Raw genomic sequence first — 27,998 nt, forward strand, 5'->3', positions numbered from 1 at the left:
TACCTCTCCCTCTGTGCGATGGTTCGGTCTCACCACACAGATTTCATTCATAAAATTCCAGCTCACTATAAAAGGCGGGCCTCTCCACTATCTGCACAGTGCCATTTATGAACCCGGCAAATGGAATATAAGTAAGGGGTTAAGGAATCAGTTTTCTACTTAGATTAGATAGACTATTCTATCTTTTTATGCAGTGATTTTAGACGAGAGGAACATGCATCCAGACTCCAGCACTGAGTTCGACTCATCGTCCAGCTGTAGCACAGCATCGCCTGGCGGGGACACCCCTGGGTGCAGCCAGCATCCTCCTGACTCGCTTTCATCATCAGTGGACAGCGCCAAGGTAGGAACGGATCTGACCATCCAAAAAATATTCCACACAAATCTTGCAGGATCATTCACGCATAAAGCTATAAGCTATATGTTGCAAAAGGGCGACTAGTCTAGAATGTTCACACATATCCAAGAACATTCCATAGACAGCATTCTACTGTCCCGTGCTGAGAACGATTCTATACAAACACGCAATCTCTATAGTCTCCATGCATCTGTAAATCCGCAAATAGGCAACAGCTAGAATGTTCAGTCTATAATTTCAGGGAAATTGTTTGTAGGCCTATACACAGACATGTCTTGCTTGTGACCTTTCATTTTAGAGTGATTATAATGATGATGAAAATGAGTGATAAGGACGTGATGATAAGGCATGTATCTGATTTTGATAGAAGCGTAGACAGTAGGTTATTGATTTTGTCTTTTTTTTGCCATTTTTCAGCCAAATGATTGATGTACCATTTTAAATGGTCTAAATGTCAGCCACGAACGTTGTTCCTCTCTCATCAGATAAGCTAAATTAGTGTTTGACTGCATGCATATGCATGTCTCTGTGATGTGGGTTTTTCCAGGATACTGAGATCAGTGCAGCAGACTCCTTTGTTCCGACCGTGACTGCAATCTCAACCTCGCCGGATCTAAGGTGGATGGTGCAGCCGACAGTCATCACATCTGTCTCCCCGTCGTCCCGCCGTGCAAAAAACAAAACTCAGTCGTCTTCCGCGGCAAACAAGGCAAAGCCCTCCAACAGGAAAGGGCTGAAAGAAAAGGTATGCAAGAAAACAGGGCGGGGAGGGGGTAATGAAATGTCAGTTTAAAAAATAACGTCAATCAATCAATCAATCAATCAATCAATCAATCAATGACAACAGGACGTGAAGGAGGATGCAATTTTTTCTTTTCTTTTTTTTTTAAGTGAACGTACACGAGTAGTGCAATAAATGACTGCAGGGAATAGCACATCAGGTGATTGGATTATGTCTAATCGGTGCAGCGATTACTTTAGGAGTAACGAGCACAGCACTGTTTATGAATGGGATGGGAAATTGCATAAAAGTGCGCGCTCACGTTGCCGACTAGACCGTGCCAGTGGTGCAGCATTTTAACGCCTGGACTGAAAGAGTCTGCACCGACCAGATCAGTATTCCCAGCATACACTGCAAGGAGGATTTTTTTTTCTTCTTCTTTTATTTTGGCAAGTGAAATTGTGCTAAAGAGCCAAGTGCTGATATGGCAAAACTCAGCAGGATGCACATTTAAATTGCTTATTTCTGATTAACTTTAGGCTTCCAAAGAGGAGGAAGAAAGGAGGAGGATCAGGAGAGAGAGGAACAAGATTGCTGCAGCAAAGTGTCGTAACAGACGGAGGGAGCTGATAGACACTCTGCAAGCTGTAAGTATGCAATCATATAGAGAACATCCACACAGCATATGCACTCCTCTAAAGCGGAGGACATCACTTTATGACATGTCACATAAAGACAATAGGGGCACAGCAGGGATGACTGCAGAGCACCAGCAGGGCAGCAGTGTTGTCATGCCTCTCTCATGCCAAGTCTTTTTCTGATTTTGTCCCTCTTCACCTCAGGAAACTGACAAGCTCGAAGATGAGAAGTCTGCGCTCCAGACGGAGATAGCTGACCTGCTGAGGGAGAAGGAGAGACTGGAACAGGTCTTAGTCTCCCACAAACCATCCTGCAAACTTCCTGTAAATGACAATGATGATGATGATAATGATGAGGAGCAGGATAATAATGAAGATGATGTTAACACAATGCTGCAGGATCCTCCGGCCTCCCCACAGCTGCTGTCCATGTTAGAGAATGGAAAACCCCCAGAGAGCAACACAACCATCGGAGAAGCCTCTATTGGTCAAGACATGGACACTGTCCCATGCATCCCTGCTGCAGCCATTTTGGGGAACTCCAACATCCTCCTGTGTTCGAGTGCAGAAGAGGAGGCTCTGGAGGACTTGAAAGGAGATGACCTGGATGACTTGGTGCCCAGCCTAGAGATGGCAGTGAGTCCAGAGATGGCTGCATCTGTCCCTGACATAGACCTGAGCAGCCCCTTCTGCCTCTCAGACTGGGAAACCCTGTACAAGTCAGTGGCAAACGACCTCGAATCGTTGAGCACACCAGTCATGTCTTCCAGTCCAACTTGTAGCAATTACCGCACAGTGTTTTCCTTTAATTACTCTGAGATTGATTCCTTGGATGAGGGTTTCGAGAGCCTCAAAGGCAGCCTCGGTGCATCTGAGTTAATGAAAGATCTTAACTCTCCAACACTTCTGGCCTTGTGAATGCAAAGAAGTTATGCAATGATACTGTAATTGTATTCTAACCAGCCAGCAAGCTATGATCTCTCTCTTAAAAACAATGTTTTGTAGTGTGAGTTTTGATGTTGTGTGAATCTAAACATCAAAGGTTGTGTACATGACATGTTTTCTGTGACTGTAACCGGGTTGACTTCTTTCATACTGCTGGTGCGATTCTCTGAGGTGAGACTTTGCGCCGGGGACAAAAATGCATGCAAATACAAGTCATCCGTAATCCAAGAAGAGGTGGTATCTAGTGTTTTTAAATGTCATGTGAAGTTAGATCATGCTCAATAGCATAATGTGTGTGTAATACTGTTGACAAAGTTGTATTGTAACAAGTGAAAATAGCAGGGTTACTAATGTGTAGTGTATAGGTGTCACATCTTGCTGTAAGGTGTCCCCTAACATGACATTTCCTTTCAAGTTTTTCCATAATAAAAAAAGATCATGTCATGTATTTTATCAAGATGTATTTTATGACATAGTTTATTTTTTTACTTATCAAAAATGATCAGATGCAAAAATTGTATAACGCTGGAAATAAAATAAGACAACCACAAACGATGTCTTGCTGTTGTTATCATTCTGTCAGGAATATTCATTTGAATAAACAATCTTGCCACAAGGTTAATTTAGTAGCATTTAGCTGTTCTGGAGCTTTCATATCACATCATATTCATCAGCAGATGGAGTTTGCTCAGTAGTCCTGCAATTGCTTTTTTTCTGAGCACTTTAAGGCCTTCTTGTCTTTAAAGTGTCTCAATTGGGCATCAAATACTTCTCTTCGTCTGCTGAGGAAGACTGTGTAATATAGCTCCAAAACAGCTACTAAATGGACCTTGTGGTGACATGTTTTCTGAGTTTGAGAATGAATTTTGAACCTCAGCTTTTAAGCCAACATGGACACGAAGACCTCAAATGTTTGAGAATAATTAAAAAGTAAATTTGAACATCAACTACAATTCCGTGACAATTGAGCAAACAATATCTGTCAAATAAGAAGATCATGACATATGATCAAACGCTCCATAACAGCTAGTTAAAGGACCCTGTGGTAGGATTGTTTTCTCAACTTCTATATCCAAGGTCAAGAATCAACCTAATTTAAAAGCCAACATGGATGAAAAGCTCAACAATAGAAAGCTTAACATCTACAATTTGATGACAACTGTTCAAATCTTCATCTGCTAATACAGATGATGTAAGATATCTTTAGAAAATGTAGCGTCAAGAAGAGGGTCAAGAATGAACTCAGGAATATTAATATTTTCAGCTGTGTCCATAAAAATATCCGTGAGCCTATTTTGGATAGAGGATTACATAAAGCACAACCACCGGGGACTCACCCGTGTTTAAAATGAGTGGGAGCAGCAGAAACAGGTTAATTATTTATTCATAGCTCGTTTTCGGCTCCTCTGTTGTCACGGTCAAGGGAATCCGATTCTACAGCAGCAGCGCAGTGCGTGCTACGCGTGACGACAACACGCGATTGCCGTAGCCTATTTCGTTTCATTTCCGTTGACCATGTTTGGGTAATTGCAGTTGTTTTGTTTCCATGGTGACGGGTGTCATATTTCGGGGCCGGAGAAAGTTACCGGAAAAACTCGAAGCAGGAGCAGTGCTGTTAAGCGACGAACAGACGCATCAATTACAGAGCGGGCATCACGTGCATGATGATAAGGGGTGTAGTTAACGGTCCGAAGCTTTTCTAGGAACAGCAAAAAGGGCATTTAATGACCACAGCCTGTTTGGTTTTGGTCCTCACGGCAGCAATAGCACCACAGTGGATGCACTTATAAGCTGTAGCCTAACTAGTAGGTCTATGCATTTTTCATCAGTAGGGGGAGCTACAGTGTGAGCACTGTCAAGCATCAAACAACTGAGCTTCATTTTATCAACCGCATGTGTGCGTGATGTCTTGGTGCCCGGCTATTTAAGAGTGATGATGGATGGGCCTGTCAACAGCTCTGATGTCTTTGTCCACTTGTTCCATCAAACTCTGTGTCCAGTGCGATGATGACCTCCATGGCCTGTTTCAAAGTTGTAAAATATCACATTTTATTGATCCCTTGGTGAATTGTGAATTCACAAGCTCCCCATCAGCATATGTAGTAAAGTGATGTAGGCCTACACATTATGCCTCAATAATTATAATTCAATAATATAATACATTATTCTGAAATGGGCCCATCGGTATAAGTAGCCTACTAGGCTATTACTTTTTTGTTATTTAGCCTATATCTTGATGCTATTACTTTTGTACATTTAATTACGTAAAAATGCATTACTTGTAAGTATTGCTACACTGTAGCCTATTGCTACTTTTACAGAAGTTAAATATCTGACTACTTCTTCCACCAATGGTTAGATTATTGTATAGCCTAATAAATTCTTTTAATGTGTTATGTATGATCTTATGTGTAACCAGCATTTAAATATTGTAGCTGGTTGAAATTGAACTATTTTAGTTTATTTATATGCTGTTGGGTAAAGAAGAATCAATTGTATTTCATAAACAAATTATATATATTAAGTAATAGTCTAGTAACTGTAGTTGTCAAATAAACGTAGTAAAAAAAGTATTTTACTTGAAGCAGCTAAATGGAATTCAGCCAACATCAATTTTATTATTTAAACCTGTGCTTTTCCTACTGTGACATGTCAAAATGTTTTTCATGAAAAGCCCTTTTAGTTACACTTTACTCTTTGCTGGTTTTTAATTAGATCTGAACTGCTTTTGGAATCAGGAAATTGTCTATAATGGTTTACTTATTGATAGTAATATGATAACATGTACACCAAAATCTACACTTATCACACACCTATGAATATGGACTGACGTCACAACTTTAAGATTGTTAGTTTCCATTTGATAGAGCTTAGTATAGCCTCCATACTTTTTGTTTTGTCTAGTGTACTTCCAATCTGTGTACACGTCACCTATATTGTTGTATGTTTTTATGTGCTTTTAAAGCACCTTGAACAAATGTGAATTGTGCATTGTAAAGCATTGACTTGCCCTGACTAATTAATAAGACACAAAACATGGAAAAGTTAGCTTACTGCAGTAATGGTTCAGGATGAGATAACTCCCAGCATTATCAGCACTCTGTAATACAGTAAGTCTCACATTGCCTGATTTCTATCTTTCCATTATTTGTTGTGTGCTCACTGTTTCCACCTCTGTTATCTCATCCTCATACACCTCCTGACAACTCGGTTTCTTGCTTGCTGTGATATTCCCAAGGAAGTGCTATATTTACAGGAATAAATCAATGTCATACGGGTTTGGAAAGACTGGGTCACCTGACGTGAGTAACGCTGTGAGAGAGCATTGTCATTGTGCCAAACAGATCCGAACATGAACACATATTCAAAAAGATCTTGTGCAGATTTGGTACTTTATTTTGAAATTACTCATATGTTTTTCAGGACTACCGTCTGTACCATTAACTTATTGACATGTATAAAACTGCAAGGATTTCATTTCATTGTACAAAATAATGTTTGTTTTTGATACTACTCCGTGAATCTCACAGCACTAATAACACAGGGAGCTTTTACTCAAATGGAAACGTGTTCACACAGCGTTACAGTGTTACAGCAGGCCGACAGCCTGTTGTTGTGAGAGGGAGATGAAGACGAAGAGGGTTTAAAGTCAATGCCAGCACCCAATTGGTGCATTAAGTGATTGATTTGATATCTGTGAATGGAGTTGAGAGGAGTAAGCTACAGCATCACAATTCAATTCATTAAGAAGAGCATGTATTTTGGGTTTGATATCAGGAATGTCGTGTTTGTGTGATTGGAAAGGAGAATGTTTTATAGTAAAATTTATATGTTATAGTAAAAAATATATATGTTTCAGACACTGATTGTATTCATCATGTACAATATGTTTTGGCATTTTACTATTTTTTATTTATAAAACTTTGATTTTTAAACTAAGACAAAATCTGATTTGCTTCTAAACAACTGTTTGTCAGAAAAGGGGAAATATCATTCTGTATTAATAAAAAACATAGGACATCTGTCATACAGTTTTAAATAGCCTTCATCTTTACACGTTACTAAACACATTTTGACATGTTCTACAACTGTCTGAGATTATTTAAAAAATAAAAGAAGAAAAAAGGAAGGAAGGGAGAAAATTCAATTGAACGATGCGTAAAAATAAAGTTTGTCTATACTGTCTGCAGTGTGGTGGACGATGAGTCAGGATTGTGTCTGGAGGTGTCTGATTTTGTGGGTATTTCCCAGAGATGTGATACTGGATAATATTACGACAAAACACTTAAACTCAGCCTACAGATTTTAATCAGGTTGAAGAAAATGAGAAAATATGACTGACTGTGTTTACATCTTGTTTAATAGTCAACTGGAATGTAAAGTGTGAAGCAGAAGCTGTTTTAGCATCACATATTCTAACGTGTGTGCAGATGCCTGTCTAAAAATGAAAAGAGACAGAAAAACATCATGCTTGGTTGTGCAAAAAGCGGTTTCATTGTTTTTACCTTGACTTCTGATGCCCACACAGCAAGAACTCTGCCTGAGTGTGGCAATGCTGCAAAACCACAAACCGCTCTCTGTCTCCATTCATCATTTGGGCAGCTGATGGAAACAGAAGATTATGTGTTAATGCAAAGACTTTCTGGAAGCTCGGAACAGACAAAAAATAAAGATCTTGATCTGTATGTTGAGATATGATTCTGAACTCTTAAACAGGACAAAGGAACTACTTGCACTTGTTATTATTCACAGACATAACAGCAGTGCTTCTAGTCATGTTTGCCTATTCTTACACATTACATGATAATCCTAAAACACTTGGGTTGAACAAATGAACATGCTCTGCATACTTGGTCTGCATATGGAGACTGGTATATTTTTTCACAGTGTCATTATCAAAGTGTATTGTTCTTGGCAGGGACACTTCCCTCTGAAAGGCTTAAAGTGTCAAATGGCCCTGCACCATATGTGTTAATGTACTGAGTGACATCTCTGGCTGCCTTCCTGCAGGCACAGAGGAATTCAGCTGAAAGTCTACACCTGCGAAGGGAAAACCTCTTACTGCCTCAGCTACAGATGTCCAGGAACCTCCAGTTTAATGAAATATGTCTGCTTGTTGGCTTAGTTCTGCTTTATTAACCCCAAATGACTCCCCTAAAATTTGTCATCTATGTTAAGAGCGACTGTGACGCACCGTCCCCCCCCGACCTCCCCTCAGATGCGAGACATAAATCACAGCAGAACCAAATTAGAATCTAAAAAAAGGAACAGAGTGGGGTATTTTGGTGAGCCTCTAATAACTCAGCTGCTTGTTCTAGGTGGAACAGTTGAGATGGCATCATGTAAAACCCTTCTGAGCCTCAGATAATGGCAATGATAAAAACCTGGATATGATAAAAAAAAAGGTGCACAGGATGAATGGGTTGTTCTTGATTAAATACTAAAACACAATATTTTAGTGCAATTTGATGATAACCACCCACATTTATTTATTTTTGGATGATATTGCAGTTCAGCTGTGACTTTGGTATTGATATTTGTAAAGTAATCCACAGGTAGATTCGGTTAAGATTTTGGAACAAGGCTATGTGAAACATTACACTCATGCACAACTTCAAACATTAAAATTACTAAAATGAAAGAGAGGAGAGAGAGAGAGAGAGAGAGAGAGAGAGAGAGAGAGAGAGAGAGAGAGAGAGAGAGATAAAAGCAATTTAGCATTATATTTCAGAGGGTTATTTTCAGTGCTTTAAGAGTATAATTTCATGTCCCTATAATGTGCTTTATTAAACAGACACATTTCAGTTTTGTTAGAGCAGACCAGTGGGATGTAGTTACAACTGCCCACACTAGAGGGAAGCAGCAGGAGGATTCAGATTTCTCTGGAATTTTCTGGACCTCCATCAGAAATACTTCAACATGGTTTTGTGCATGTTAGTTTTAGTTATTATGTGTTATGAATCAAGTAACAGTTGTATTAAGTAGAGAAAATAAAATTAGATTTCACAGCAGCTAAAGCTACACGTATGAACCCTGCTAGATTTACTGCATTACTTAGGCATTTAACTTCCTCTACCACCTGAAATAATAAGATGTCCACTCTCTGCAAATACGTCTGCGAAAAGCAATGGTGTGTCTCTCTTTCAGTCTTATAAATATATGTAATAGACAAAATAAAAAGGAATACATCTGCACAGACATTTGAATGCAAATTTGAGGGACAAATGACTAACAGGATGAAAGTAAAATAAAAACAATGAAATTGTGTCATAACAGTTGTCAAAATAAGATTTTTCAGTTCTGTACTTTCATTTTTGCCCTAAGAATAATCAAAGTTACACTCTGTCATAGTTGAAAGGTGAATAGCCTAGAGGGACCAAACAGGAAGTGAGTACTCTTCTCTTTATTGGAAAATAAGACCATAACATGTCGTCAAGATTTAAACCCTAAATATTTGATTTGGAACTATATAGTAGGCTAGGTGTTAAATTAGTTGTTTTTTTTGTCACTTGTAGGCTGCAAGATGTATTTGAGTACTTTTCATGTCAGGAACCATAATGGGCTGTTGACAATCTCAATTCCCTGTCGTTAAACATGTTAAACATCTTCTAAAAGTAATCAGGCACGAAGCCATATTCTTCCCCATGCTAAAATAAGCACACATAGTATGTTCTGAGGGATTTTAATGTCATTTAACTCTAATACAAACTAATAATAGCATGTGCTGCTGGGTAAAGTGTCCCTGTGTCAATCCTCCACACCAGAGGTTCCTAACCCCTAGTCTTTTGATACCTATGGGTTATAAATAATTTACCAATGGGACTGATATATTTATGAAGCATTCTATTGTTGGCAAGGGCTCAATTTTTTCACTTCCACCTACTGTCACAGTCAAATACACCAAGCAGCTAAGATGACTGTATGTGTGTTTATAGCCAACTGTATTTATTGACTCGTTTATGGCTGTAGTAGGCGTGTCTCTAACTATCTGAAACTTTCCTCTCATCCAGTCTGTGTATGTTATTTGGTTGCTAGGGGTGGAGCAAACAAACCTCTGTGTCTTCAGCCCTCCTCTTATATTATTTTCATCCATGCTTACGTCTGGGACAGCAGTTCCGCATTCCTGAGCTCTCACCACAGACAAGACTTAAACGGGCTGATGCAACGGCTTCAGTTAGTCCCAAAACCTACATCCGACTCTGAACTCCCGCACCGTCACATTATTACTGCGGATTTTTGGACGCACAACAGGTAACGTTAAGACTGCGTGAACCGTCGAGCCATGTTGCTATTGTTTTCTCCTCTCTTTGTTTTTGTGCTAGTTAATGTTAGCTTAATGTTAGTACGGGCTTGTAATATTTGCACATTTTTTGCACTTTTCTCACCACGCTGTAGAGAGACTCAACACGCTGGATTTTGTTTGTTACACGAGTTTTTGTATCATTTAATATAAATATATGAGGACTTATTTTCACTTAGTTGCTGTTAAAAAAAAGTCTGTTAAATAGTCTTAAAGTTTTCGTGCTTTGTTGTGTTAAATACGTTGTTGTTACAACTGTTGTAGCAACTGTCGCTTTCCAGCTTATTTACAGACCCGTTAGCTAAATTACGTTACATAGTGTCGGACTGGAGGTATTTTCATCTCGGGAGTCTTAATTTCAGTGTTGCTAAACAGGAGAAGTGTCGGTTAGCCTTGTGAAGACATTATGTAACACTACACACGCCGCACACTGTGGGGTTTCAATTGAACTGCAGGCTAAGCTAGTCTGGTGCACCAATCTGCACGGGCAAGGTTTTATACTTTAACGTTAAATACACATGTGAATTACACTTTGTTTTTGCTGTACAATCATATAATTTATCTAGACTGTTGTTACATTTCAATCGGCTAGCTCGCCCAGTTCATCTGTCCAACTCTTTACTTGAGAGTCACCACTTTGCATGCAGCTGCAAGATATATAACAAGCTAATAATACCCGATTTACAAAATGACTGTAAGATAGCAGTGTGTCTCTGTTGGTATAGACGGAGAAATAACAATTAGGGCTGATGAATCATTATATTGTAAACCAATAACTGGCCATCACAGTTTTCCAGAGCCCAAGAAAGACGAAGACGATTTCTTCAGATATAACATTTACAATGACATAACAGAAAAAAGAAGAACACCCTTAAATTTGGTAAACAGGAACCAGAGAATGTCACTTTTGCGCCATTATTCACGTCAACTATTAATCGATTATCAAAAGTGTTGGTTTCAGCTCTCATAACAACACCAACACTTATACTCTGATAGTAATACATATCCTATTACCTTTCTACAGCGTCCAAACACTGTTGCATCATTGACAGAAGACGACTGACAAGTTTTCTCTGAGTAAGTATTATGCATTTAAAACAGTTTTAGATTGAATTAATCAGGGATGCTCTCTCGAGTATTTCCTTCTGCTGCATGAAAATAAAAAAACTTTTTTTGCATAGCTGGTTTACCTTAAAACACAAGTTATGTAAATGAAGTGTGAAGTTTGTTTGGCAGCATGTGAGTACAGCAAAGAATGTGAGCTGAGATTTGTAATCTTTGCTTTGGCCCATCATAGTGCACATGCTCTGTATGTTTAACTGCACTAGATAAGGGAAACTCTTTGTGTGTTTGTGTGTGCGTGCAGGCCTCACATGGGAATTTGCATACTACAAAAATACCCTAATATTAGATTTCTTCTTGATCACTACAGCAATTCTTTGTTTCCCCGGTGCTGTTGTGATAAGCCGTAAAATATCATCCTCTTGTCCACATCAGGGTCCTTTAAAAGATTTACACTTTACTGTGTAACAATAACTTTATCTAGTCTAGCTTTACTTATCTGCCTTTTGTTGGCCTGAAGGTGAAAGGCCAATCATGGAATGGGAAATATGATGGGTAGGGGTTGATCATGTGCATGGGTTTGTGACTTGCAAGTTCATAGGTTCAGTGTTTTCCTATATAGTGAGCGCATGCTCTTCAGCTGGTGCAGCGCTCGCCCGTACAACTACATGCCATGCACGGGAAACTATTTGTGTGTTCTTTTTATATATGTGTTTCTTTTGTGTCTTTATCTGTGTTTGCGTGTGTCTAAATGAACGCGCGTGTATTGCAGAGGGTTTAAATGTCCCAGCGCCTGCCAGGGCACATCCATAGGATGGTTTCTGCATAATTGGAACGCTGCAGCGGGTTAATGGGGAAGGGCTGGCGAGCCGACAAGCAGCACAGGGCTGAGAGGTTGGACGTGGGCGCACACGGTTTATTTTAAGTAGAAATGCCTTCCAGTGCGTCTCTGGAGAGCTGGAATTGCCAAGCTGCACCCCAGTACACTGAATAGACAGCAGACGCATTGCAGGCGAGCGAGCCAACTATGCAACAGCTAGGCTCAATGATACTAATGCTGGGGGGAGCAGCTATTCACTGCTGTGTGTATCACATTATCAGTATCACATTGTAGACTCCATAAGCCTTTCCACATGGTTTGTAAAATCAGTGTGTCAGGACAGACTAGATGTACACTGTGGAAGCAAACACCCAAATGTCCAAAGGTGTAACTGAGAGTAGAGACATTAAAGCCAGTGTTTTGTTTTTTTAAAGAGCGTACGTGGTCATGATTTCCAGATTTGCTGAATTCCTTTTGGACTTGAAGCTAGTTTTCTCTATTTGCACAAAAAACAGTCTTGTCAGTGAATGTCAACCTAAACATTGACGTTTTGCCTGCAGTCATTGAAGATGAACAAAAGGACACAGACACTGGGGCTTGTTTAGTCAGAGCAAGCGTGTGCTTGACGTGGGGCAGATGAGGAAATGTCAGAGGACAAAGTATAAAACAGCATTAAAGTGACAACCACATGTTACATAATAACGGATTGCTTCAACAGGCGGCAATATATCAGATTTTCTGGACTCGGTTGGCCAATACCTTATTGTCAGAGATTGAACATAACTTGCCTTGGATTGGTCATATGTGAAGCCCATACATTTGAAATGGCTTTTGTCTGTATTTTGTATTTTGATTCATTTAATCCATGTCTGAGCCAAGTCAAAGCTCAGTGCCATGCAAAGCCTAATCCTGATTTACAACGTGGAGAAAAATAGTAACAATATAATAATTCAACCAGGACCACCCAGATGCAGAATATAGATGTGTGACTGTTTGAATGGCATGAAGCAGGCCAAGCAGGAATCCAGCCAATGATCACATAGTAATGTTTGAATGAAGGCAGCCACAGTCCTCATGCCTTGTGCATATCTGCAGGTGCTTTGTGTTTCGATTTTCCTGAACCTTTTTTCATTCTTAGGCTGACGTCTACAATTAAATGCAATAGTTAAACTAACTGCTCTTTTGTGTAATTTCATTGATGACCTCTGCATGCACTGTACTCCAGCTCGCTCACTGCTGAGACATCCAAACTGTAATTGTGAGGGGAAATTAAGCTAGCTCATTATCGCTGCAGCTGAGGGTCTCATCATCATTGACAATATTGCAAGGTTAAATGTTCATAATTGCGTTGAATTGCTTTGGGAAGGTTTAGTCATCTTCACAAGAGGAATTTTGAAAGGTTTCTTCTATCCGTGGCAGCTGTTTCGCTTATCAGAACGGCCAAAAGAGAAATGAAAGCTGAAATGAAAAAAGATCCTATTTTCTGTTGTGATAATCACTTCCACTCCCACACACCATCACCCCTGAGTTTAATGGCTGGAGATGACCGCAGAACAACAGCCATTATTACAGTCTCTTCCCTTCTCATGCCTGTGTCTTGTCCGGCCAATGAAAATATAATGAGGGGTTGGAGGAATGTTGATACTGTATATTTGGACTGTCCCGTCCTCGAGGAAAGTCTGTGCCAAATTCCCTGGTTTCCTCAGAGGATTGCGAAAGGCTGTAACTCAACACAGCCTGACTGAGTGCAGACGGTAATGATGATCGCCGAGACCTTGGCCAGAGATTGGGAGAGCATGCCTTGGCCAGAGCCTTTGCGCTCATTGTTCACTTTCATCGTTTGTGTCGAGTTAGAGCTGTAGAAGCTGTTTGAAAGAGTTTTTCTTGTGTGGGCCACGCAATGCCTTATTAGTTCAAAATTAGACTTTAATAAAGTATGCTGACAAAAAGTGGTCAAATAGAATCTTGGAAAGTGTGCATGTCTTTCCCGTAATGCCACGATCCAGTGATTTAAAGTTGAGTAGTCTGGCAGCACAAAGATTTAACTTTGTGTCTCAGGAAAAGATACATTAGCAAGCAAATACTTTTAACTCCTGCTTTCATTCACCAAAATGGTTGAGCTTTGTTGTTGGTGGGCTCCTTTTTAAAAAAGCAGCAGTATATAAAGGTAATGTGTAGCCTTTGAAAACCCCCTGTAACCCCCATCGCACCCCTCTCCTTCACCGTCTCTATAGGGGATGAGGATAATAGGGCCTCCAGTCGTGATGCTGGCTATTGGTAAGGGGCTGAATTCCTAAGCACTGTTAATTGCTCTCAGGAATGACTCAGGAAATGGACACATATACTAAGACACAGTGACTGCCTGCACATTACATTTAGGAACCCTCGCATGCACACACACACTCTTCATACACACTTCCAGCTATCTACGGCTTTTGGTAAAATGTACAGCTTACGAACTCATGCTGTTTAAGTTGTTAAGACAGTGGTACCCCAGGTCTTATTCAGGACAGTGTCCAACATAACATCAGGAGGTCATAACCTGTCTCAGGCAGAGTAGTAGTTAAAGTCTGCCTCCATAGATGACAGGAGACGTAACAGCTGTACGATAAGACAGAGCTGCCTCAAGCGCTCCCATCCCCACCAAGGTCAGGGGAGAAAGTTACATACACATATTTACACATAAACTCACGCACTCACTTGCATTCATACACATACACACATCTAATACTCATACACAAACTGCAGTAGTGACGCACACATAGAAACCCTGGATAAGATTTTCTTTGACCCAGACGGTCACAGATGAATGTGCTGCATGTGATCTGGGGTACCTACAACAACGTGACTTGTTACGTAGATAAGAAGAGTTGTAAACGATCCAATAGCATTTTCATACGTGCATAGATGACTGAAGAAGGAACTCTAATAATCTAATCTTGTCCAGCATGACTTTAAAAACTCCTTCAGGAAGACAGGAACTTCAGATCTGGGATTGCACGACGTGACACTACATTGCGGTTGAACTGTACTGCTTAATCCTAAATTTACTCGATCGAGATTCATTAAATGCTTCTGTGCAAGTTATCAAAGTCTCCCGAACCATCCTCAAGCTGCTCCTGAGTTTTCCCTAACACGGCTTACATGCAGTTAGATTAGTTTTGGGCTGAATTCAGAACCTGCATTGAGTTCGGTCCTATATTTCATACCTAATACGTGACATTTCCGCTCCCCGCCCTTGGCTTCAGCTCGTCTCCTCTCAGTTAGCCCTGAGAGGCAGCGGTGCTGGGCTGTGTAGGTGTCTTTGTTTGAGGCTAGTGTGGGCCTAAAAGCTGTGGCACTGGCTTTTCTGCTTGACTGCAAAAGCACAGAAATGGCGTTGCATCATCAAACGCTGACCACTAATCTTCAGCTGCAGGCTGCTGCCGACAGAAAAAAAAGGAGAAAAATACCCCTCTTTTGACAAATGTAAAAATCACTTTGACTCATGCTTTTGAGTATAATTACGCAGTGCAAGACATGCATCAGCAAACTTTCCCTGTCTTGTACAGATGAGACTTCTTTAGGGTTTCATGTCTCGAGGCTTGACTTTGCAAGGGGGATTTCAAGACACTTGTGTGGCAGGTTGAAAGAGACGGAACAGCTTAAACATAAAACACACTTTCTACTTGACTTAAAAGTCAAGTTCAACTCAAAAGCGAGGCACGTCAAAAGTCTGTTAAGTGTTTGAGTTTACAACAGCACTATAAATTGTCTGCAATGGTGCGTAACTCGCTTTTATGTCTCATAATTGAAGGCGTCTTGCACCAGACGGCATTTCACCTTTATTTTGGAGGCCGCTGGCAAAACTACCTCTGTGGGATTTTTGATTTGTGTGATCCGATGTCATGCAGACAAATATGAGGTTTATGTATGTTTATATACTGAAGTATTTCTGTGTGTGTGAGTGGAGGTCTGGTCTCAGCTGCATGCTTCAACAAGCCATAGCATGGAATGGGGGCTTTCCTTGCAATTTGTCTGACTGAGCAGGCTTGCATTACAATGTACTACATATGAGTCAGCCTCATAGACATAAAATATGATTATTCCTGAATTGACTTATTTTTTTAGTTTGTCAAGGACGGAGTCTAATCTGAGTCTGTAAACCAGTCCAGAGTGTCTGGCCAACTTGGATATTGGACTCCATTTTGGCTCTGAAAGCGATTTGCTTGGTCATTCCTTTAGTTTCAGTTCCTGTGGCTGTTCTTTCAGGTCACAAGTCATCAGATATGATGTGAAATTTGGTTCAGTCACTTCAGACCAACAATTTATACTATTGTCTGGCTATTATTTAAGAGTCCTCTCTCATTCACCCCAGGATTAGCTACCATATGGTTTGCCGTGTTCTTAGACAGCCTCTGTGCAGAAAGAAAAGGCCTTGGCACCTTTCAGTCCTCCACCTCACCAGGGAGTTTGAGAGAGAGGGAATTTTGTCTGAGAGAGATTTTTACCAGGGCTGTCTTGTTCTTTTCCTCTCCAGCAAAAACAACAGGCTGCTGCCAAGTGCAGTGTAAATGGGAGTATACATACAGTGGGAGAGAGGGAGAGAAAGAGGGAGGGGGCTGTCAGGATTTAAATAATAAAATGCCTCATTGGACACTGGCTCCACACACTAACTTGTCCTTGAAGCGAATAAATCATGCAGACTGGAGGTGGTAAGTAACAGGTCAAAAGTAGTGCAGAGATGTGACAGACAGTCAATGTACTGTCTGTAATACTTCATGTTTTAGATAATTAATAAAGGAATTTTAGACACTAAATGCAGTAATCTCCCACCAAAGTACCCATCACTTTGTGCCTACTGATTGTTAAACCTACGAGTTATAATGTAGACAAGACAGTAGGAAAAATGAAATTGAAGCATAATGTGACAGATATATCTCAGGAGTCTAAATCATTTAGCAGAAAAGAACCACTATTGCGCTTCAGAATTGATTCCCTCTCGCTAAAAGTGGGCTGATTTGGTTTCCACCATGCTCGACAGTAAACTCCAGTCCAACTGTGAAAACACTTTGAGACCAGCCCATAACCAGGGTGGAGTACATTAGAATAGAGTTACATAACCTTGTTTTTTTTCATTACCTCTTCTATGACTTTTGTAATAGAGTAAGTCTTTCAGCCCTGCCAAAAAAAAAAAAAAAAAAAAGCAGCAAAGAAAGAAAAACTTGGTTTAACTTACAATACAGTCGGCCTGTCAGCTAGTCACCCACCAGCAAAGTCAGCTGTTTCGGCAGCACCTCACAATACTCGTCTTTGTGGGTTCCATATGAGAGGGGCTTTGTTCGGTTTGTGCTCAACGTTCAGAGGTTCAGCTTCGGCCTAGTACCCTGGAGGCAGATGCTGTTATTTAGAAGTCACACTGATATCATCCATCTTTTAAAAACTCCTCGTAGCTTTGGGTTTAGCGGGTAATCCTAGCTGATATTCTGTCAGCACAGAGTTATTGACGTGTCAGTTGTTCAGTTGCATCAGTCATGCAGGGGTTTTGTCAAAAACTAAATCTGATTCACAAAGTGACTCTGTTTCTATTCAGTGTAACATTTCATCAGTAGAAAATGTGTAATTGCAGCTGAATGTTTGCCTCTATCTTTGAGCTGCTGGATCTATTTTTTTTAACTTTATTTTAACTTTACTAAATGTATCGTAAGTGTGTATTATTCTACATAAATACTAGAGAAACAATTTCTTGTTTGACTTTTCTAAAATTCACTGGTCTCACCCTGCCTCTCCTCAGAGATTGCAGGGTATGGTCGGCTCATGTTTCACTGTTCCCATCTGTAACATTTGTTTTTTATTTGGCCATCAGAAGTTTTCCAACTCTCGGTCTTACAGTAATTAGAGAGACGTCTTAATTCTCCAGCCACTTCCTTTAGGCCTGCACGTGTTCTCCTTTTTCTCCCCTCTGTCCCTCATTCCTCCCTGATTACATTAAAAAGTGCTGTGGTCAACCCAGCTGAATGACCCAAAATTGTTGAAAGAGGGTGGCAGTGGAATGCATGAGTGTTACCCCGCTCTCTTTTGACACGAGTGCTTTTGATACCCTTTGAATCCTCTGCACGAAAACCGAACATCTGAACGTTTCAGACAAAAAACTCTGTAAATTATTAGAAGCACAAGTGTAGAAGATAGCCCTTGATTTACATGATCACACCAATGGTTTCATGGCTTCCCTTTGCATGTGAAACTACAGAGATGAGCGTGTAGCTGCCGACGGTGTGAAGTTTGTTTTTTCACCGGCTGCTCACTAAGAAGATAACACAGCTGTCAAAGCTGTCAATGCTTGAATGCATTCTTGGAAACAGAAACCCGTATTTAGAGAGATGTTTGATGACAAGACAGAAGACAGTAAATTAATCTTTTTGTGGGTGGAATGCCAACACGTTAAGAGCGCAATTGGGATAAAAGATACTGTCAGATGGCTGCAATATAATCATGGAATAAGCCTCATGTTACGACCAGAGAATGAAAAGTCTAAAATCTATATAAAAATAAACAAAACATACAACCCCCACCCCCCCCGTACTGAAAAAGTTGCATTGAATTTTGACGTTCTTTTTACATATTCACTTGTCCTAATTGTTCCCTTTCTCTTTGCTCTCCCCCCATAGCGGCGGTGGTGGCCGGGTCGGACATGATGCCGGGACAGATACCTGACCCTTCGCTGGCGGCGGGCTCCCTGCCCTGCCTGGGCCCGCTGGCGGGCATCTCGGCCACCACACTCACTGATCAGCTCAAGCTGGCGGACTTCCGCCAACTGGGCACCATGCTGTCCCCGCTACATTTCCTCGGGAGGCTGGGGAAGAGGCCGCTGGCCATCAAGACAGAGGTGAGGAGGAAGAGAGAAGAGGAGAAAAGACAAAATAGTGTAGAAGAAGGGTGTGTGAGAGATTTACATAGAGTCAGAGGGTAGAGAGAAGAAGGAGGGTATTAGATTCGGGATGTTTCAAAGCCTTTTATCAAGGCATTTTCTTAAAAAAGGACATCAGACTAAAGAACCGAAAGATTAATTTCAGTGTCACATGCAAGCCGCTCTGATTTATGTTCATAATCTGAAGTGATGAAAAGAATAAGAAAGAGAGCGGTTTATAATGACTGAAGTGATTTTATACTCTGGTGCCAGTTGCTCATAAAAAGAGTTTTTACAATGAATTACAATTTAAATGTCCCAACAGCAGGCTTGGTATATATAAAATAGTATCTCTCTATTCTATAAAATATTATTGTCAGTAGTTGTAGATGCATTGGTTATGGGACTCTGCCATTTTAAACTAGCTTACCTAAAACTAGATTAAAGTAATAAGTATACATATTTACAGTATGTGGGCATGATAAACTGGTATGGTCATTTTGTAAGTTGAATTGTGCCCCCTCTAGTGCTCACAACAAGAATTACTGTAGAGTTTGCAACAGTTTTTTTTCTCCCATCTAGGTGTTCACCACTGTTGGTCATTTTCATATAAAATAGTCATACAACGCCTGTTTCTTATATTAACAATACATTGTGTTTGCAGATGGATGAAGATGAGGAAAGGAGGAAACGGAGACGAGAGAAAAACAAGGTAGCAGCAGCGCGATGCCGAAACAAAAAGAAGGAACGGACTGACTTCCTTCAAAGGGTGAGTTCATGACACAGCGCTGCATACTGATGGGCAGCAGCAGAGCAGCTAAGAGAGATAGCCAAGAATAGCCTGACTTCAGTTACCATGAAACGCTGATTTAAGAGCTAACACAATCAGGCTAATACCAGCCTGATTTAAGCAATCAAGATCACTGTACAACTTCAAGTCAGGGTTTTCAGAAGTGATAACAAAAAAAACCTGACAGGTTTAGGATTAACAACTTTGAAGTACTCAACAATTTATTTGTCCAGTAGTATCTAATAATTCAACGTCTCTGTCCAGGAATCGGAGCGTCTGGAGATGGTGAACTCTGACCTAAAGGCCCAGATCGAGGAGCTCCGTCTGGAGAGGCAGCAGCTAATGGTGATGCTCAATCTCCACCGGCCCACCTGCATCGTGAGGACCGACAGCGTCAAAACACCCGAGAGCGAGGCCAACCCCCTGCTGGAGCAGCTGTCCGCCGACACCAAGTGAAACCAGGAAACCAGGACGCGGAGTCCCTGACGCCCAAACTGGCACCACCGTGGCAGCCATTTAAACAAAAACTTAACTGGCAATACATTTCTAAACAAGCACTTGAGCTCCAAGCTGAAGACTTTTGGAGACTCTGCCCAAAGACCTAAGGTTGTAGGGCGTCCATAGTACTGCTACATGAGCTGGCTCTGTCCATTGGAAGACTGGAAATACCCAGTTTCATCTCCGCATTAAGTGTTGTTGTTGACACCCACTGTGCCTAGTTGTTACTTCAACCATCTCTACATAAAGGGACCAATGGAAACAGTATGACTGAAAACAATGCTGAGGAAACACACTAATATCAATATGGTGCTCTGTTACAAAAGCCCTGAGTAGATTGTGTGGCATTGTTTCAATGTAGAGGCCCACAAAGGCTTAGTGTCCTGCAGCTTTCCTTTGTATGCTAGCTGAAATATACAGGTGTAGAGTTTTTAGGATACAATACCCAATACAAGGACACCAGACGGAGTTTTTTTTTTTTTTCGTAATGTTGATTTCTATACCCTGCCTTGACGATGGCAGTTACCGGTTGAGCCGATTTGTGGTGACGCTGGCGTCATGAAAAGCACATATACACAAAATGTTTACACCCTTGTTTTTTGGACTTGTTGTCTGTCCATTATTGTACTTGTTTTATACTGCTTTGTATACATAAACATATATGAAATGCCTGTTAATCACTTGATGTGATTTGTCTTTTCAATCTTTTCAGTCTGTGTCTGTCATGTTGCGCTGTCAAACAGCTGTGAAAACAAGCAGAAATCTTTTCAGCTGAGCAGTATTTCAATGTCTGTTCTGGACCTGTATCTGCTATGTATGACTCTGTTACCCTGAATAGATAAAATTTTATTTTCTAACTACAAGAAGGAGCATGTCTTGTTTTTTTTGTTTTTTTTTTACTACATCAGACGTGCAATATCTCACATGTTTTTCAGTGAAATGAGTCCTTGTATTTGTTCCTTCCAGTCATGGCATGAGAAGTATCAAATGACATAAGTTGTGCAATCATATTTCTTCAGCTGAGGCACGTTGCCAAAATCTGGGCATTACTTTCATTTGCAAAACTCAGAAACATGGTTTTATTATCTCCAGGCTTGATGATTGCAGCATTATTGCTACATTTTAGAATGTATGCACTTTCTTTAACCCCCTTACATTCTTTGATCTTTGTTTTTACTTATGTACTTTAAAAAGCACTTAGTAGCATTGTTTCTAGTGTTATATAATGGTAAATGGTCTGAATGTATAGAGCACCTTTCTACCTTTCCGTGCTTCACAATTTTTGCCTCTCATTCACCCATTAACACACACATTCACACAGCGATGGTGGCCTGCCCATTGAGAGCAACTTGGGGTTCAGTGCCTTGCTCAGGGACACTTTGATGCGTAGATAGGAGGAGCCAAAGTTCGGACTGTCAACACTGTGATTAAAGGATGACAGGCTCTACCTCCTGAGCCACAATCGCACAATGATTATTATTGTAATGTAATTACAAATTGTTGCTGAAGGAGGACAACAGAACCTCACCTTCACTAGGCCTACACTGATTGACATTTTATTTCGGAAAGCAGGAAAAGGTCACCATTAATGTCATGTGTGATTTCTCACACTCACAATTATTATTTTGATGGAGATTAATAAAACACTCTTGGAACATAAAGTTTAACGGGGAGGTATTGAACGGTATTGTCCTGAATGGTATCTACTGTGTAGTAGCCAGGTAGTAGCTTATGTATGCTTCAGCTCAGACTGCGGTCAACATCTCCATCTAGTGGAAGGTTTTGTGAACTGCATAATTTGCAGCAGACCCGATAAATCAGTTAAACCCATAGACTGTATTATTATTATTAATGGTTCGACCTCATTCAATGATCGACCTCATCCATTAATCAATGAGTCATTGATTAATATGTGTAGCCTGGCTCCGCCCTCCTACGTACTTCCGCTCAATTTTCATTTTCCTTCAGTACTCCTACTTCTCTGTACAAATGAAATGTACGAGAGTCTGGTAGGACCAATAAAAAAAAGCTATAATATGTGGTCATCTCATAGAAATCTATTTTATTCTATGGGTCAGCTATTGTAAAGACAAACGTACGGAGCTCATATATACCGTATATATAAATAAATTATATATATATATAATTTGTTTTATTATATTTTATTTGAACTCCCTAGCAACAACCGTTGGTTTCCTGTGGTTAAACCTAAACGTTAATCTTTTTTTAAAAAACACCTTTTCAGAAAGTGACACAATTCGCTCAGGTAGGCGGCTGTTTCTCTACTCTCAACAATAACGGAAGTTTTACGTGCCTGTTAAACAATTAACGAATATTACTTTTAAATAGGGATCAAAATTATTATTTTCTTTTATAAATCTTACTGAGAAGTAACGTTATAGCTATGTTAGCTAACGTTAATTAATGGTAACACTAGCTAGAAACGGCAGTTTCTCGCATTCATTGTCACACAACTGAAGCTAAAAACAAAATCACGTTAACTAGCTAGCTAGCTAGCTAACGTTACAGTGAACCATAAAGTCAAATTTGACCCGTTTTCAAAGTTTCTATATCTTAAATTTGGGTTTCTTTCAACCAAATATAACATGAATGGTTCCAAAAAAATGAAATGGTTTCAAAACAGTAACGTTATAGCTACTGACAAAACTTTGACACACCGTCAAACCATCCGTGATTATCCACTCACACACGTCTTCTTATCTTAACAATTAGTCAAAATAATTAATAATTTCTGCTTTTTTTAAACTCAGAAATTAGGTATAATTTCATATATATGAAGTTTGTTGACCATTGAATTCCAACAAGAAGTGTAAAACTAGTTGTAACAAGTTGGAATGAAGTTGACTCAGAAGATGTAACGCAGAATTGGGTGATAATTTATACTTTAATTTATACTTTATGTTTCATAAACAGGTTAAAACAGACGGAGGACAACACAAGGGTTAAACTCGGTATACATTGTGTTGAATCTGGTGTATATCTTATGTCTACACTATTTCGGCTCAGACTGCTAACATTACAGAAAACCTTGAGTAAACCTCACCTCTCTCCTCAGGGCTTCTTGCAGATACAGGGAGTCTACCAGGATCTCGCGCTGTGATGATGGATCAGTGGGAGGAGATCAGTGAGGAAGAGGAAGAGCAGCAGCCATCTGATCAGTCAGTCCTGCCCACAGGAAGCCAGAATCAGCTGGAGGACGAGGAGAAGCCAACCCAGGCTCAAGAGGGCAACAGTGGTGATGAGTGGGACACTGATCTGGAAACAGACAGTAGGTTAAAGTGACCATACCATTCAATAATAATAGATGCATTAGTCTTCAACCCCCTCACCTTTTCTCTCTTCTTCCTTTTTCGGTTTTGTTCCTTTCAGATGCCACCAATGAGAAACAGTGTTTGTCCTGTGCAGAGCTGTACCTGCAGGCCTGTTTGTGGACAGGGTCCGTTCCCGTATCCTCCTTCCTCCGTCACTTGGGTGAAGCCAGTATCAACCTGAACCACTATGGTGTGGGACCTCTGGGGGCCAAAGCTCTGGCTATAGTTTTGCAAGTAGGGGTCTTCAATCCCTTCATCTATTGTCGTGGAAATGATTCGTAATAGAGATGAATTTCACCAAAGGAGAATCGTCTTACAAGAGTTCATTGCAATATTCAGTCAATCATTTGCAAATGGATCTCTGAGCTCATCAGGCTAGGCTGAGAGATACAGAAGCAAGTTCAACAGTCATATTTGTACATACAATATATGTCACAGAAACATCCATCACCCTCAGAGACTAACAATTGACCTTTAATTAATACACGTTGCTTTACGTTTATTCATAGCACATATCTATCTTTTTTAGGTAGTATCTTTTTCAACCTTTAACTGTGTTGAAGGCAGAATCTTACTGTTCTCACTTCTGATAAATGTAACACCTGCTGGGAACTGGTAGTTCCAACCGTTTCACACAAGAAAAAAAAGAGGACATAAGACAGTGCACATAATTACAAAGAGTATACATTTCTACTACATCTATAATGATGACCAAAATTAAATGACCATCATTACCAAGTAAGGTAATGGATAGGTCCATTCATTTGTGGTGGAGTTATTTTGTTCTTTACTAAATTTCTTCCCTCTGAACATAGTTTTAAATCCTTTTTCAATGCAGTCTATAAATGTAGACAGGAAGACTTTTTTCATATTCTGCAATGCAGTAATTTCTTCTTTTTTTTTACGTGTTTTAGAATGACATTGTCGTCACCAACCTTGAGCTGGAGGACAACGGACTTGGGGCCGAGGGGGCATGCTATCTGGTGGAGATGCTTCAAACAAACAGCATCCAGAGTCTAGTAACTATTCTAAAACGATCACATTGAATACATCAGTTCTGAACAATATGCCTGGTAGTCTGCTATGAATTGCAAGAGGAACAACATCTTTTAAAAAAATAACTAATTAGAATACACTAATGGTTATTTCATCTCAAAATGACTGAACATCTTCATTTCAGAATCTTTCCAACAACCAGCTGCAGCTTGAAGGAGCACACATCATCTCCAAAATGCTGTTAGACAATTACTACATCAAATCCCTCAAACTATCAGGTGATCATCACGTCTCCTCTCATCACTGTAACACAATGTAAATAAGAGAGGTCCTTTTTGGACTAGTAAATAAATTAATTTCCCCTTCCCTTAGGAAATGATTTTGATGATTCTGCTGTTAAATACTTTGCTGATGCTTTGAAGGTTAGTACAAAGTATTATTCATAACCATGTTCTAGCTAATGATTTAAGAAACTGTCTCATCGAAATTTGTGTTAAGCTTCAACATTTTCTTTCTTCTTAGGGTGACTATGTGGTCAAAGAGCTGGACCTCAGTCACAACAGGTTCTGTAACACAGGAGGAGAACACCTGGGTCATATGTTAGGTACAGTAGCTCATTTCTGATCACTGCTGATGCCATTGAATCCCTCGAATTTCTCTCATAAAACTCACACATAGATATCAACTGGAAATGTAATTCTTTTCACTTTTTCTATAAGAAAATTATAAATTAAAATTATATTAAAGCTATTGCGCATATGTTTTTTACATCTTTCAAAAGAAGATAAAACTGATTTTGGAAATAAAGTTGGAACAGCAAAGCCTAGCTCGCTACCAATGATTTCTAGTAGGCGTTACTTTTCGTTTGCGTTATTTCAACGCCTGCTGACTCATTGACGTGGTCATGGTGCTTCTTACTCTGTGCTAGGTTTGTCTCATATTATACAAATACGGGGTTCTGGCTATCATTAGCTGTCTAATTTTCATGGGTCCAGTTGTGGTGATGTCAAAACTCATAACACATTACGATTAAATTCATGACACAAAGTCACAGAGAAACATACGGAGCGCTGTAATCACAGAGAGGACTTAGCCACGGCTAACTACACCTGCCCAGCTCGTTACCTGCCTGGCAGTTAAAGGGATTTAAGTAGTACAACAAACATGTTGTCCCATGCAAATATCGCACCATTAAATTACAGTACAGACATTGTCAGTCCGTACCACAAATCCCCAAGACCTCACCATATATTTAGCAGTTAAAACCAACACTAAGGATATGACTGTATATACTGATGTCTAGAGCTGGGCGATATGGAGAAAATCAAATATCACGATATTTTTGACCAAATACCTCAATATCGATATTGCGGCGATATTGCAGGGTTGACTATTGGTGCTTTTACAAAATATTTACACAAGGAGTTTTGATAAATAATCATCAGTAATGTGGATACAATGACTAAGTGGGTAAAGGCAAATAATAAAATGGCTAGTAAGTCTGGTAAGTTCAGAAAATGACATCACTTTACTGTACTGTAGCCTGTAAAACCAGAAAAAGACAACACGTGTCATATTACGAAATCCAAACTTTAAGACGATATCTAGCCTCATATATCGATATAATATTGATATATTGCCCAGACCTACTGATGTCTTATATATTATCTTTATATTACTGATTTCAAATGTATTGTGCTCTTAATTTACATTTGTTTCCCCTTTCTCATAGCCACAAATGTAGGTATTGAAGTCCTAAATTTGAGCTGGAACCACCTTCGTATGGGTGGTGCAGTGGCTCTGAGTGCTGGGCTGAAGGTGACCAACATTAACACACTCAAGCACAAGGCTTCGGTGAATATCTACCACTGTGTAATGGTATCATAGCCGTTTGTCATTGTCTTTTCCCCAGGTGAACTCAACTCTGAAGCAGCTCCAACTGTCATGGAACGGTTTTGGCCACATCGAGGCAGAGTCACTGGGTCAAGCACTGAAACAAAACAGCACACTGGTGCTGCTGGACCTCAGCAGTAACCGTATAGACGACCAGGCGGTGACACTTCTCTGCCAGGGCCTGGCCACCAACGACACCCTCAGGGTCCTCAAGGTGAGCGCACATAAAGGGTAAATCCCGGAGCACTGCTATTTTTTTTAATGTTGTGTTTGATTCATTTATGTTAAATGTAAGGTTTGGTCTGTCTGTATTGTGTTGTTCAGCTCTCCCATAACCCCCTGACAAATATCGGAGCGCTGACGCTGCTCAAAACAGTTACCAACAACATGAAATCAGCCGTGGAGGAAATTGATATTTCTGTAAGTGAAGTAAATCCATTTTCACCTTCGCATATGAACTTGTGTAAATAGGAATCTTGTCTGTATGTGAATATGTAATGATACTACTTCTATGCTGTGTGTTCTGCAGACAGTGTTTGTCTGTGAGGCCTTTGTGGAGCTGTTGGAAAAAGCCTGTCAGGGGCGTCCTGCTCTGGATGTTCGACACAGCGCCATGAGTTCTGTCACCAGGAACTCATCCGCCCTCCAGATCTTTCAGGTCAGCGGTCATGATAAAAGGCAGAGAAATCCGGTGACAGAATACAGTTTATTTACCAAACTATCTATGAAAAATATACAAAACTATCTACAGAAATAGTCCCAAGGCTCCTAAAGAGATAATTTCTGTGCACGTGTACTCTTGAAAAACATGATCTGGATACTTTCATAGAAATTCCTTGAAGAGCGAAATGAGAGCACCATGGATTTCTTCCAAGCTTTGGATAAAGAAGGAACCATGAAGGTCTCCACCGCTGCCTTCAGAAAAGCTGTAACGGTCAGGCTAACAATCTCTCACGTCACACTGAAAATACCACATCATTACATGTCGTTCATCACTTAACTGGTCTGAAGTATTCAGATATTCACTGTTGTATGATCGAGCATTGGAGAAAATGATGTCATGCACGCAGGCAGCTAACATACCTCTGGATCAGCGGCAGCTTGAGTGGTTGATCAGGACGTTTGACAAGAAATGCACAGCCACCATCATCTACAGGTTAGTCTGTGAACTGGTGTATGTAGGATCATTATAATAGTCCTGTCATCCAATATTTACCTTGCAGACAAACAAAGTACTTTTTTTTCTGCTAGTCAAGAAGAAACTTAATCAGTAACTTTTTTCATAAAGTAACTTTTTAAGAGAAAAAGAAAATAAACAGGTTTGTGGTGGACCAAAATAATTACTTTTAAAGGGCCAGGTCATCCACGTGAAAAAGAAAACATGCTTTCCCACTTACCTTTATGGTGTCCAACCATGTAGATCATTTCTGAATAAATCTTGCGTATCACGCGGGTTAAGTGGGAAACATGTTTCTTATTCATTGTTGACCTTGGAAAATAGTAATTTTACAAGCTTTTTCTAGAGTTTTCAAACTACTCACGGTCTTCAGTGCATGGCGATTGCTCAGATGCAATGGCCCGTTTTAGTGTAGTTTGTCCTTCACTCTTAAGATTTTGTGAACACACTGGTCTCTCTTTGTTGCTGTCAGTTTGCTGAGCTGTCATAGATACAGAGAAGTACAGCACCACCAAGATGAGGATTAGGGATAACAGAGGACACATCTTCAAATAAAAGTTAATGGAGTCTGTTATTTGATTT

The 27,998-nt window shown here is 40.1% G+C and overlaps 3 protein-coding genes and 1 long non-coding RNA gene across 8 annotated transcripts; 3 read left to right on the plus strand and 1 right to left on the minus strand.

The window, feature by feature from the left end:
• The first annotated feature begins 30 nt into the window (after positions 1-30).
• On the plus strand, positions 31-3,217 carry LOC116066178 (proto-oncogene c-Fos-like). The gene is made up of 4 exons (XM_031322077.2): positions 31-343; positions 906-1,103; positions 1,619-1,726; positions 1,922-3,217. The coding sequence occupies exons 1-4, from the start codon at positions 215-217 to the stop codon at positions 2,633-2,635; spliced, it is 1,149 nt and encodes a 382-aa protein (XP_031177937.1). The 5' UTR covers positions 31-214; the 3' UTR covers positions 2,636-3,217.
• On the minus strand, positions 994-23,180 carry LOC116066181. Its single transcript, XR_004108909.2, has 3 exons — positions 23,083-23,180; positions 7,168-7,264; positions 994-1,091 (listed from the first exon to the last, which is right to left on the minus strand). It is a non-coding gene; the product is annotated as an uncharacterized LOC116066181 (long non-coding RNA).
• LOC116066179 (jun dimerization protein 2-like) lies at positions 9,710-20,881 on the plus strand. Its single transcript, XM_031322079.2, has 5 exons — positions 9,710-9,913; positions 10,987-11,039; positions 18,492-18,709; positions 19,395-19,499; positions 19,785-20,881. The coding sequence occupies exons 3-5, from the start codon at positions 18,515-18,517 to the stop codon at positions 19,974-19,976; spliced, it is 492 nt and encodes a 163-aa protein (XP_031177939.1). The 5' UTR covers positions 9,710-9,913; positions 10,987-11,039; positions 18,492-18,514; the 3' UTR covers positions 19,977-20,881.
• LOC116066175 (leucine-rich repeat-containing protein 74A-like) lies at positions 22,134-27,990 on the plus strand. Of its 5 annotated transcripts, none has more exons than XM_031322075.2 (14): positions 22,134-22,284; positions 23,096-23,307; positions 23,409-23,584; positions 24,265-24,369; positions 24,531-24,624; positions 24,719-24,768; positions 24,869-24,950; positions 26,079-26,164; positions 26,259-26,453; positions 26,564-26,659; positions 26,769-26,897; positions 27,069-27,173; positions 27,310-27,395; positions 27,885-27,990. In XM_031322075.2, the coding sequence occupies exons 2-14, from the start codon at positions 23,139-23,141 to the stop codon at positions 27,904-27,906; spliced, it is 1,395 nt and encodes a 464-aa protein (XP_031177935.1). In that variant the 5' UTR covers positions 22,134-22,284; positions 23,096-23,138; the 3' UTR covers positions 27,907-27,990. The 5 variants fall into 5 exon arrangements, with proteins under 5 accessions (XP_031177935.1, XP_031177934.1, XP_035851045.1 ...); XM_031322074.2 differs by having other exon boundaries at positions 22,183-22,284; positions 23,107-23,307; positions 27,889-27,990; XM_035995152.1 differs by having other exon boundaries at positions 22,192-22,284; positions 23,095-23,307; positions 27,889-27,990.
• Positions 27,991-27,998: the final 8 nt, after the last annotated feature.

The sequence above is a fragment of the Sander lucioperca genome, chromosome 19 (assembly GCF_008315115.2).
Source record: "Sander lucioperca isolate FBNREF2018 chromosome 19, SLUC_FBN_1.2, whole genome shotgun sequence".
Classification (NCBI taxonomy): Eukaryota; Metazoa; Chordata; class Actinopteri; order Perciformes; family Percidae; genus Sander; species Sander lucioperca.